The sequence below is a fragment of the Monodelphis domestica genome, chromosome 3 (genome assembly GCF_027887165.1).
Source record: "Monodelphis domestica isolate mMonDom1 chromosome 3, mMonDom1.pri, whole genome shotgun sequence".
Lineage (NCBI taxonomy): Eukaryota > Metazoa > Chordata > Mammalia > Didelphimorphia > Didelphidae > Monodelphis > Monodelphis domestica.
In genome coordinates this window covers 196,571,221-196,584,933 of record NC_077229.1, presented here as the reverse complement: position 1 = coordinate 196,584,933, position 13,713 = coordinate 196,571,221, and the positions used below count along the sequence as shown (strand labels likewise).

Below are 13,713 nucleotides of genomic sequence, written 5' to 3'. Positions count from 1 at the left end.
CTCCTACTTTACAGGACTGTTTTTTAAGGAAAATTTAAAAAACAAAAACAAAACAAACAGAAAGCTGTTTGATAGGCTCTGCTGAATTTAACCAGTCTCCTCAGCAACAGCACACACTCAGTTTGGGGGTAGAATCACCAAGGTAGTCAACCCCTAGAATCCTAAAAACATCAACTTTATCTGAATATTTAATAGGAATCTTTTTTTAATTGCTTTAAAATATCTGTTTCAGATCACTGTTACTTTTCAACTGTCTACAGATACCAGACAAAAGGGCCATCTGGCTTCTCACAGTTCACACCATCTTTGAATCAGCTGCATGAGGAAGGCATTAGACAGATCTGCAAATAATAATGGTCCTTTCTGGCCACTTTTATGCCCCCTTTACTGAGTATTTTTAGTTTTGGGGGGATTAAAAATTTCCTCCTTAAGTACTAGGGAGAACATGGCTCACTTCTGTGTGACAGTTTTATATTTCTCAAGTCTATTTCCTTCCTTTCCTTGAACTACCCAGATGTGCATTTGGCTGCCAGGCACAAGACTGACAACGATTCTGGGTAGTGTTATGTTGAGAGCATATTAGTCTAGTTATGATATTATGAAGGTTACCTCCTAAAGGTAAGAAACCATTTGTAATTTTTAATAAGTTTTGACTAGCAAGGAAAAATAGCAATAATAATGATAATAATAATAATATAGCACTTTATTGCATGCTAAGTGCTTTACATATATTAAAACATTTGAAGGTTAGTTTACTAACCATCTTCTCATCAACATTGTTCTACCTTTACAGACTCCAAACCAACAAACCAAAGATTAGGTTTTTCTTTGGTCTTCTCAGAATTAAACAATCTATAAAAACCACAATAAATATTCAATTGTGTTCCCCAATTTGGGAAAGGAAAAGACTAAACTCCTTCAGATTTTTCCTTCAGACAGAGAGAGAGGCAAAAGATATATTACCTCCTCCAGTCCTGAGAGTGTGTCTCTGCCAACTGCCAGAGACCAACTGCCAACTATCCGAGAGAGTAATTGACATAGAAAACTGGTTATAACTGTCACATCTGAAATTAACATGCTATCTCAGATCTGCATCAAACTCCAGTTCTTTTCTCAAGCCAGCCACTTTATTCCTTATCCCTAAACTAATAAAACAATACTTATTTTTGAATATCATCCTTACAATTTACTCCCTTTGAGCGTATGGAGAGATGAAAAATCTCTCCTGTATGCACACTATTCCATGTAATTCTAAAGCTATACCTAACATTATTATTATATTTCCTAAAAATAGTCTTAATCTTATGCTTATCTTATCCTATTCTTACTGCTACACTGAGCTATGTTAATCTGTACTAGGGATATAAATGAAAGAAAATTTCAATGAAAATAAATAATCAATGAAAACATATTTGCAGAAACTCAAGTGCAAAACATACAATTACAGAAATTAAAAATGCAAAATACAAAATGCAAACTTTTAAAAAACTTTTGAAACTCTAAAATACAGTAACAAACTAAAATGTTTTACAAAAAACTAAAGTCTATCTAAAATAACTATGCAAAACTCAAAACAAACTTCATTTTACAAATCCTATTTGAACAATTCAAATGAAAATTTTTACTATGCTAAGACCTTATCCTCTCATTCATATGGAAAACCAAAACTAACTACATTAAAACTCAAAATCAACTTACTATATTAATAAAATCAAAACTTTTTAATAATTTAACTATATACATATCTATACAAACATACATATCTGTACAATTTTTACATCTATGTATATGTTGCAGGAGGAAAATAAACTTACCCCCTTCAGACAGGCTGAGAAAAACAAAGATTTTCTTTAGAAAGATATGTATTTTTTTTTAATTTTATCTCTTAGGAATGCATGAAGTCTTCCTGTGAGATAAGATCTTATTATCTTAATGTGTACAATTATTATCATTTTCCTAAAGGTGATTTATCTGTATTTATTTATTTCTATGGATACTCATCACCTGGTTATGATGTTGCAGTTTGTGAGAAATGTATCCTATATGTGTATGTTATTTTGTACTGAATACTTACCAAATCTTTAAAGTCACCTCCTCTTCTACTGTCTTCTGTCTTCATGTTCTTACTATGTAGTGTTTGCTTGCAATTATAATTAAAGTATGTAGTGTTATAATGCCGCAAAAATCTTATAGTTCATGTCCATAATCAGTATTTATTCTTTATGTTGATTTGTTTTTCAATGTTTTTGTTACAGTTCAATTGTCCTTTCTGATGTCATCTTTGTTTCTTCTGTTGCCTTTTCCTTTGTTTTGCGCTTGATCTTTCTTTATTTCATTCTTCTACTTTTTGAATAATTTTGACTTCTGATATCTTTTTGACTGCAGCTAGGTTGTCTGATGTAATCTCTGCTTCTTCTGCTGCTGCTTTTTTCACATGTGTGCAATGCAGCCACAATTCTTTCTCTAATACACAAATAACTGATGGTGTTGTCAAAATAATATGGAAAGGTCCTATCCATAATGGTTGTGTTACACTAGTTCTATTAAAGTTTGTTATGTAAATTGAATCCCCAGGTTTTATTGAATGGAGTGCATAATTTAATGGACCCCTTTGAGTTAAAATTCCCATTTCTTGTAATTCTCTAACCCCGCTTTGTAACTCTGTGATATATTCTGCAAGAGCAAGATCCCCTCCAAGCATAGATACATAAACTGTCTTAAAACTTTTTGCCAGTAAGGGTGAATGTCCTAATAACATTTCATATGGTGAGATATGCACATCTCCTCTTGGCCTAGTACGCAGATAGAACAATGCTAGAGGCAAAATCTATGGCCACTTCAAATGAGTTTCCCATAATTTCCCAACCATACTTTTGATTTCTCTGTTTAGTCTCTCCACCTGCCCAGAACTTTGGGGATGATATGGGACATGACATTTTGGCATGATATCGAGATTCTTATAAACTTGTTTTAGAACCGAATCTATAAAATGGCTCCCTTTGTCAGAATCTACTCTTGGTGGTATTCCATATCTTGGAATGATCTCTTTCAACAAGATTTTGGCTACAAAATTACTAGATGGAAAAGCTTCTGGCCATCTAGTTAGTTTGTCCACTATTACTAGACAAAATTTAAATTGTCCTGATTTGGGCGTATTGATAGAATCTATTTGCAAATGCTCAAATGGTATATGAGTTAGTGGACAACCACCAAAAGCCTTTTGCTTAAATAGCTTTGGTTAAATTGTGTACACACAGAGCAAGCTGAGCAGATTTCATTTGCCACAGTGCTAATTCCCAGAGCTAACCAAGTTCTTTTAACAGTATCAATTAATGCTTGTGTCCCAAAATGGACCTTTTTGTGTATTGCTAGGCATATGTAAGAGGAAAATGCCTTTGGAAAAATTGGCTTTCCCACTGATGTTATCCAAATCCCATTTTCTTTTCTAGCAAAATTTTGCTCCCACTTCTGAACCTCTTTGTCATTGTATGTTTTTTCTAAATCTGTGGTATCTATAAGAGAGAGAGATTCATAATGCAAGGTGAAGGATTTTGCTCAGCATATCGTGCAGCCATATCTGCCATATGATGTCCTCTGGCAACTAAGTCTTGTTCTAAAGAATGTCCTTTGTAGTGAATCACTACCAACTCTTTTGGTAGTTGAAGAGATGACAGTAATTCTTGAATTATTTCAGCAAGAATGATTCTTTTCCCACTAGATGCTAAAAATCCTCTCTGAAGCCAGGGAGAACCGACAGGATGGCAAATTCCAAATGCATATTTGGAATTGGTTTAAATATGTGCACATTTATCTCTTGCAAGCTTGCATGCATGTTTTAAAGTGATTAATTCTGCTCTCTGGGCACTTAGGTTCCTGGGTAATGAAACAAACCTTAGGCTTCCAAATTCACTTACTACCATAGCACCTGTAAAAATCTTATTCCATTCTGTATATATGATGATCCATCTGTGAATAAGATCAGGTCAGGGTTGTCAAGAGGTGTGTCTGACAGATTTTCTGGAGACCCTTCTATTAATTGTATTACAGTTTCACAATTGTGTAATGGTTCCCCCTGTGTTGGTAAATCAGGTAATAATGTAGCTGAATTTAAGGTATTGCATCTCTTTAATGTTATATGTTTATTCCCTAAAAGCACTATGTCATATTTAGCCAGGCGTTGATCTGAAAATGCCTGTGTTCTGAACTTTCAGAAGTGCTTCGACTTCATGTGAACAATAAACTGTCAGTGGGCAGCCTAACACTAAATATGCAGATTTGGTCACAAGCAATGCTCTCTCAGATCTGCTTCAAACTCCAGTTCTTTTCTCAAGCCAGCCACTTTTCTTCTTATCCCTAAACTAATAAAGCAATACTTATTTTCTAATATCATCCTTAAACTACTATTAAAAAGCTTACTTTTAAATGGAAGAAACATAAATAACTAGGTAGATACAAGATATACTCAAAGTGAATGTAAGGCAATTTCCCCTACTAGTTGGGGGGTGGGGGTGGGGGAAGAAGAGGCTTCTTGAAGAATGTAGGATTTGAGCAAAATTCTGTAGTCAATAAGGGACAGTAAGAGGAAACAGTGTGGAGGGAATTGAAGCAGCTATGTGTCAGAGTTGATTAGGGTAGTGGACTTGAAGTCAGAAAATCTGAGTTCGAATTCTGCTTTACAAGATTATATCAAATAAGATAACAAACTTAAAGCACTAGATACATGTCGGTTGCTATCAATATCATTACTGCTGTTGTTTTTGCAGTCCTAATTAGGGAGAGTTTCTAATTATGAGTGAAACTAACCTGAGCATTAAACAGATCATAATCATAGATATGATAGGATGATATAAATATAGATTTAGAGAAGGAAAAAAACTTCTATAGGTCATCTAATAGTCTGCCATGATTATTTTAAAGAGAAGTGAGCTGATGCTCGAATAAGTTACATGATTTGTTCAAGGTCATACAATGAAGTAGGTACAAAAATAGCATTTGAACTAAGGTCCTCTGACTAAATGCAGTTCTCCCACCATCCTATGACATCTCTCCAATTTTTGTCAAAAGAGCAGTCAGGATTCATTTGGATAATGTGGACAATCAATTTGCATCTGAATAGGATGGGGAAAGGATAAACAACAATTGATGTGAAAAAAAAAACCCAGGATTTTTAATTGACTTAATCAATCAGCATCTATTAAGTTTCCCAATCTGCAAAATGAGAATAACAACACTTAGAATAACTATCTCAGAGGATTGTTTCAAGGATTAAATGTTCAAGAATCAAGGCACTTGAAAAACCCCAGTCCAGTCACCTGTACATAATAGCTACTTGGTAAATGATGGAATGAATTCAAACAGGGGCTAGATGACCACTGGTTGGGAAAGTTATAGCAGAGATTATTTTTTGGCCTTAAGATGAAATAGTTACTCTTTGAGGTCCCTTTTAGTTTAATTTGTGGAATCAAAATAAAGTTTTTACTTCAGTGTATAAAGATGGTAGTTTGTATGGTTTGTTGGGGAGAGCTCTGGAGTTAACAAGTCCTCAGCTATTTACCAAATGTTTAACCTGAAGACCATTTTTAAACTTTGTAAGTCTAAGTTTCTTCACCTTTAAAATGACAATAACAGTATCTGAATGACTGATTGATTGAAGGAGTTATCATGAAGACAAAATGATTTTGCAAACTTTTAAGGTCTACTGTTGTATTATTCATTGTAGCTCTTGTGATGAGCTATTGACCTGACTGTCTGTCCCTTAAAGAAGATACCCTAGCTTCTTCCAACCTTTAGTTGCCATCATTCAGCAACCTGGAGAATTTGTTTATAAAAATTGCATTACTAAGTATATGACCTTTTCCCTGAGCTAACCTTTCTTCCAGCTATACTTCTCTAAAACAAAATGTTTAACTATTTAAAGTGCAAAAACAATGGGAGAGTTGGGAGAAGGGTAAATATTTATACAGATAAAGTATATTTAAGTTAGAGGCTCTTTTTATTTAATTCAACTTGGTACAAGTCATGCAAAAGCTAACTTCTACAGGCATTTTCAATTTTTCTTTGGAATTCACTCACAATCACCTCCACCTCCAGCTTGAAGCCAAGGCAATTTGTCTCAATTCTGGGGGGGGGGGAGGGGGGAAGAGACTTTCTGTCTTGACTTCAAGTTGAAATAGCTTCCTCCTAGCTACTGGAATTCTGACTCAGTGGCTTCCTTGGATTCTATTCACAATATTTCTTTGAGAGATAAAAGGGAAACATACTTGTAAAAAAATATTCATAGCTGTGCTCTTTGTGGTGGCAAAAAATTGGAAAATGAGGGAGTGTCCCTTGATTGGGGAATGGCTGAACAAATTTTGGTATCTGATGGTGATGGAATAGTATTGTGCTCAAAGGAATAATAAACTGGAGGAATTCAATATGAACTGGAATGCCCTCCAAGAATTGATTCAGAGTGAAAGGAGCAGAACCAGGAGAACATTGTACACAGAGACTGATACATAGTAGTACAATCGAATATAATGGACTTCTCCATTAGTGGCAACACAGCGATCCAGGACAATTCGGAGGGATTTATGAGAAAGAACATCATCCACATTCAGAGTAAGAAATGTGGGAATAGAAACATAGAAGAAAAACAACTGCTTGATCACATGGTTTGATGGGGATATGATTGGGGAATATAGACTCTAAATTATCACTCTAGTGCAAATATCATTACTATGGAAATAGGTCTTGATCAATGACACATGTAAAACCCAGTGGAACTATGCATCGGCTATGGGAGGGCTTTTGGGGAGGGAAGGGAAAGGACATGAAACTTGTAACCATGGAAAAGTATTCTAAATTAAAAAAAAACAACAATATTTCTTTGAATTGGATTTTCTTTTTCCCGGGTATACTGTGCTATCTTTCCTCTGAAAGCTTCTGCATCATTTCTTTTTTTTTTAAACCCTTACCTTCCGTCTTGGAGTCAATACTGTGTATTGGCTCCAAGGCAGAAGAGTGGTAAGGGTAGGCAATGGGGGTCAAGTGACTTGCCTAGGGTCACACAGCTAGGATTCTGCATCATTTCTAACCTTAGTAATATTCTGAAAGTTCCAAGACTCTCTGTAAAGTTCTCTCACAAGCAGCTCCATTCAGGAATTTCTAGGGATCATCTTTTCCAAATCCATATCCACATGAGAGGAAGAAGCATAGAATCATAGTTGTTAATTGTGATCAGCTAATGGTTAAGGAAGAGTTCACGGCAGATGCAATCTTTCAGATATATTTTAAAGCAAGGAAGACTGTACCCTCACCTGTGGATCATATAGACACTGGGAAAGCAGTGAAGCAGAAGAGGGTATAGGCATATAAGATAAGGCAGGCATCTCAGAATCTGATGGAACTTTTGTTAGAAAAGGGAATAGGACCAAGAACTAATACACTAGAATCAAGTGTGACAGAATTTTAGAGCTTAAAGGGACCCAAGAAATCATCTAGTCTTCATTCTGCACTAAGTACAAGGAAATCTTTTACCTTATTTCATATGTCTGTGAATGTATGATTGAAAATCTGTTACCCTAAAAAAAGAACTACATATCCCAAGAGCCCACTGACTTCCTGTCATTACATACTTCCTGTATACAGAGGATAAAGTGCATGGGCTTTTGAGGCTCCCTCTCTCTGATGTAGAATCAGCATTGATGGTGGTGAGTGGGGTTGACTAAAAAATGGCTAACCAGTCATGGGCATGTGGTCTTTATTTTGTATCTTCTTTATTCCTTGATTTCTAATGATCATTAATAAATCTCTTAAAATATATTATTATTGAAATTTAAGTTTAACTTTTACATGAAAGGGAGGGATTGCTCTAAATCTAAGGACAAAGCATTGTTATGATTAAAATTCTCTGGAGAATATATTTTAATTCATAGTTATTTATTAAATAATAAAAAATGGGCTAAAGAAAGAGATGCCACTAGTCAATTGTGGCTAGATGCCTTCTCTACCAACAGCTGGACCGTGTGCACACAACTATTCGCATGAGATTCCAAGGAAAAAAACCCTATTTCTTCCTTGTACTCCAATGTATGCTCTTTCTGGCATTTCTTTCCCAAGCCTCTTTGATTGGAGCACTGGCACTTCTCTCTGAACAAGATGCAAGTCTTTCCCACACCAGAAGTCAGAGAAACCTTTAGAATGTCCACTTTTCTCTGCTATGCTCTTTAAGAGGCTTGTTACAGATAAACAAAGAGCTTGTTTCCACCCTTATTCCACAAGGAGGTGGCAGAGGGAGAGAAAAAAGCACATTGCAATTTCAGTTTTAAGGTAAAACTTTTTTTTTTTATTTTAAAACTCAAAGATTGTCTTGGAGTGTTAAAAAAAATGGGTACAGGGTAGTGTTAAATTTCCGCAACACAATAAAATTAGACTCAAAAATGTTGTAAAATTAAAAGGGAAAAAGGGTACTGAAGATGGAGGGAAAATTACAATTAGGACTGACACCCTTGGAGACATGGATTATAGAATGAAATTTATGCAGCTATAATACAATGAACTTAATAGGGCCTTTCCTATTCCCTCCAGATCAGCTGTTAGTGCCTTTCTTTCTAAAGCTATCTTTCATCTCCTCTGTATTTATATTTTATGATTTGATTTATGTACATGTTTTCTCTCCCATTAAAACAACAAAGATGGAAGAACTGTTCTCCATATATATGTGTGTGTGTATATATATATACATATATATACACATATACATACACACACATACATACATATTTTTAAGCTTAATCTGTACTATTCACATTTTCCTTATCACTTCTTAAGTCTAAAAAATCAAAAATTAATAAATCAAACCCTGATTTTATACTGTTTGCTGATTTCTGAGGTAGAAATGTCCACACTGAAAATGTGACGATTGGCTTTCATGAGCTGGTTTGAGTTGGCACATCTTGGTATACTCCTAGGGAAGGGTATCTGTACAGAGTAGGAATAGTAAATGAGTGGAGGTTGGAGATGACACCAGGTAACAGTAGGTGGTGGAGTCCAGGATGGGGTGGAAAGGCACCCCACCCAACAGATGTTTAAAACCATGAGCCATAATCCTCAAATCCATAGATCTTTTTGTTTATTTAATGAGTATGGACTATAGGTTAGTATAGTATAGGTTGTATTGTATATGTATTATATATGTTATATATAATATTTATATAGTATATGTATAGTATTGTATGGGTTTGTATAATGGAAATATGGACTGCTCTATAACCCTTTGATATTTCTTAGACTTCATTTTGTGATATAGGATCCATCTTATAACTCATTTAGGTACCAGTTTTACTTTGCTGTGGAATCTTATTAGCTGGTTTGATGAATTTCCTCTCATCCTAGTACCTTGGCCTTCCCTGATTGTGTCCCTGCTTCTTGGTATGAGGCCATCAGACCAATCTACCTTTTTTTGTGACATAATCTATCTTTGTCAAGATGACCATGGTGAGAATGTTGGATGAGTTTTCACTAATCCTGACCTTGGAAGGTAGCTTGTCATGGCCAAGGTCAAAATAGTGGACAGGTCTTTGATTACCCTTCACTTGAAGACGGTCACCCTTCCTCATCTTCCTCAACCCCCCAATCTGGGAGAACAATGCTTGAATACTTTAAAAATCCCAAACGAATCCTTAGTAGGAATACCAATCACCACTGTCCACTCTTAGCTGATGTCCAGGGATTGGCTCTTTCTTCCCACAGGTATGACCTAATTCCCTGGGTGGTACACCCTGCTTCCCTCCTATTCTTCCTTTCTCCTCTTGCATCACCAAACTCTGGATCTTGCGTATATCTATCCCTTCTGGCAGTAGCTAAGTGTCAATAGGACCCTAAAAAGTCTCGTGTAATAACTTTTGGAATTGTCTCTTCTTATCAAAATCTAACCAAACCAGCTGACAGGGTAATAATCTGAACTTGGGCCATTAGTGCATTTACCTTGGGTTATGAACCACTAACCAAAGATGAAACTGATTTTATTGACAGCTGCATCTCCAGAGATGGAATGGGACAAGCAGCCCTGTTGCCATCCTCTGTCTTCTTCAAAGAAAGCCAGGGCTTGGACATGAAAGCTTGTGCTTTGAATGGTAGAAAATTCTTTCCTCTTAAATCCTTTAGAGTAGTTTCATGGGCAAAACTTCCTGTCTTCAAAGAAGAGAGCTAGAACTAGAGGCCTGAACTCTATGCCTCAGTGGTGGGGAATTTCCCCTTTTCTCATGTCCTTTAGATTCAGGAAATCCTGACTTGGACTCTTGAGTTTGAGCCCTGTCTCCCAGGGGAGGGGAACTAATCCCCAATAATGCTCAATGTAAGGTCTGTGCTCCTATCACTAAAAAAGCCCATGTACATAATGAGAAGGTATCAATGTGAATTGAGTTATTAGTTTAATATTCTGAAAGCAATCTTGTTACTATATTTTACCACCAAAAGCAAAAATTATAGAGAGAAAGCATGACAAAGTAGAGAGAAAGCCAATGCCAAAGCCAAAAAGACTTGAGTTATGTCTTGCTTCTCACATCTACCAGTTATGAGGCTGTTGTCAAGTCATTTAATTTATAACTTCTCCAGCCAACTCTTTAAAACTCCAAAATTACAGAGATGATGCCAACCTGTATATGTACAGAGAGTTTCCTAATCTAAGAGTTCTCTATATGAATGAAATCATAGGCCCCTTCCCCAAGTACTATCAAAAATGAGGTTTATAATTTTAAATTAGTCATAAATTCCCACTCAACTCTGTTTACAGTATGGAACCAAATGGAAACAAAAAAAAATTGGGGGACAATAATATCTGGTGTATAGCCCAATCTGCTACATCTTCTTAAGCTTCTTAAGTGATAAGACTTCATATTCAGAATTAACTCTTTGCAATAAAGGACATGCAAAAAATCTTAGTACTAAAGCTTGAAACTATACCAGGGCTTTGGAAAACTTTGTATACTTAATGAAAGAAAGGTAGAGCATTATTTATTCAACTTACAAAGAAAGATAAAGATATTTATGTCTTTTAGAAAGATTTCCATATGGGAGGCAAGGGTACTAAAGGGAATTTCTGATGAATTTTCAAATTTAACAACAAATTTGGTGAATCTGGTCGTTCCCTGACAATTCACATTAATCAGGATTTTTAAAAACTGTATATACATAAATAAATATTCTCAGAAAATCACCGTCACCTAGATGTGGTAAAGAAATATATTAAAAAGCTTAACTTACTTTGGATGTTCAAACTTGTCTATGAGATCAACCCTCTCCACCAGGTCCCCTCCGACGGCTCGGACTAAGTCATAGAAATCATTCTCAGAGTAATTCTGAAGGGGCAGCCAGAAGGAAATGTCATTTACCAAAGCTGGATACTTGCTAAGAGGCTTTAAAAAAAAAGAAAGAAAAAGATAAGTTAGATGAATTTTCATTGTATATGGGGGAAAATATTCTAAATTTTCATGGCAAGTTTCAATTGGCTAATCATGAAAAGCTAATAAATCTGTATTTATTTTTTATATTTTGCAAATAAAACAAGCTTAAAGAATAAATTAATTTCAAAATTTAAATAATTTCATTATGAAAACAAAAGATTCTGATCATAATTACATAATATAACCACATATTAGATTTATAGCTTCTCTAATGGTCAATTTAGTAGGAAAGCAATTTGAATTTATCATATTGCAAATTTTCTCATTTGAATATTAGAGAAGGAAAAAGTTCAAATTTAATTAACAAGGGATTCATTAACTACCTATGATACTTTTCGGAAACTTCCTTAATTTAGAAATAAGTAGTTGTCTTTACAAAATGGATATTTCAATTAGTAATGCTTTTGTTATTTGTTACTTCTAATTATTTATTAAAATAAAATGCTGTTGCTTAGCAAGATTATTTAAAAAATTAGATTATTTCTCAAATTGTGCCTTTAAGAAAAACTGCCATGAATACGAATACTGGCATCTCTTTCCTCTGACTTTATGTAAGTTTTCTCCATATTCAGTTTCTCACTGGTTCATCAGGCATGAGTTTAAATCAGAGAAATTACTGGCTTTCAGAAAAAACTGTGGGCAAGTGGGATAATTTTGAAAGTTACACATTCAATTTATTATATATTTAAAGGGAATAAATCTTGAGTAATACAGGATGATAACTTTATGTCCTATTTTATATATGGAAATGCTGTCTTATTTGGTATTAAGTTTAAATTTAAAACATTAGAAAAAGTACTAGCCTTGTTTAAGTGGCTTCTACACATATTACAATTTGTGTATAAAGGTTTTGTTCTCCACAGGATATTATCTCAAGCAAAATCATATCTCTGTTCTCAAATATTTTATGACACAACTTTGAAATCCTTATAATTACCTGAAAAACTATAAACTCGTTAGGTGGACAAATATACAATGAATTGATTTATGCTGCCTGGGTAACTTTAGTATAAGCCATCAATGAATACCTGATAAGGAAAACAGCAAAACTTTTAAATTAGCACATTCTCTAGGGAATCACCAGTGAAACAAGAATGATTACTCAACTTGAAATATGAATAAAGTTGCCAAACCAATGCTTTGGGTTGGAACCCCAATTTCAAATTTGAACACAATAAAGCTATCATTTAAGTGGGCATGATATGCCCCTGCTAAAGAATACAAACTTCATTCCCCTTCCAAGGAGCTGAGCTGCAGTGCTAAATAATTACCACAACTGTTAGAAAGAGACAAAATGAGGGGAATTCAGTGATTATATGGAGTTAGAGGGGAGCATGAAACATTCTCATTAAGGCTGCCTTTCTCTTGTCCACCTACGCTGTGGCATGAGACCTTGATGTCCCACGAGCATCATAAAAGCTTACTTAACTATTTTTTAAGACTTTCATTATTATTCAAGAGGGGAAATGTATGAATTATACTCTTTAGCTAAACCAAGACATAGTGAATGAAACTACCAGCAGCAGCACACTGGGCAATGGGACAGGGATGACTAGAGGAAGGCTTGCTCACTAGGGTATGGCATACCTCTCTGTGTCAGCAGTCATATGACAAGTCAAATTGCTCTGGGAGGATAATGGACTCAAAGAGAGTGCTAGTTCCCAAGACACATATTTTTCTAACATTTGAGAAAGCTTAAGTGCTTAGTGAGAGTTTCATAAAAAGTTAAACAGTAAAGTTTTGTTTAAAAAAACTTTAATTCCCCTCGCCCACATCTAATGACATCATATGCTCTTTGTACTACATATGCTTATCTCTTTGGAGGTTCTATCCACCCTTTGCCCTGTATGTCTATATGGCATACCCACCATGAGACTATCAAGTCCTTGAGGATTATCTACACCAATCTTTGTGCCACCTCCTGCCAACAGCAATGCCTTACACATGCTTAATTAATGAATTTAAATAAATCTAATCCAGCTTGCTCAGTTTTTGAACTGGGAAGTAGATCCAAAGAAATGAAGTGATTTGTGCAAACTAATAGTTGTGGCAAGAGGCATTTTCAGAGGAAGCATCAGAACTCAAGTCTCAATACCCTTATCTCAACCTCTTAATTTGCCTAAAAAAAAGTAGGCATTATTCCTGGTTACATGAGAAGGAAAATGGAGAACTAGCCATTTTCTTAGATTCCCATGTTCTCTCCAACCTCTTCAAAACAGAAATCATGTGATAAAGATAGAGGAACTTCAGCTGTCTCCACATTCTAAGA

The 13,713-nt window shown here is 35.1% G+C and overlaps 1 protein-coding gene across 2 annotated transcripts in view; it reads right to left on the bottom strand.

Annotated features, from left to right (window-relative positions):
- FARS2 (phenylalanyl-tRNA synthetase 2, mitochondrial) overlaps nt 1-13,713 on the bottom strand; it is a 736,489-nt gene that overhangs the window by 228,933 nt on the left and 493,843 nt on the right. For both annotated transcript variants that reach the window (XM_001378268.4, XM_007488013.3), the window contains one exon: nt 11,245-11,396. In XM_001378268.4, coding sequence (XP_001378305.1) covers nt 11,245-11,396 — 152 coding nt within the window. The remainder of the gene's footprint in view (nt 1-11,244; nt 11,397-13,713) is intronic.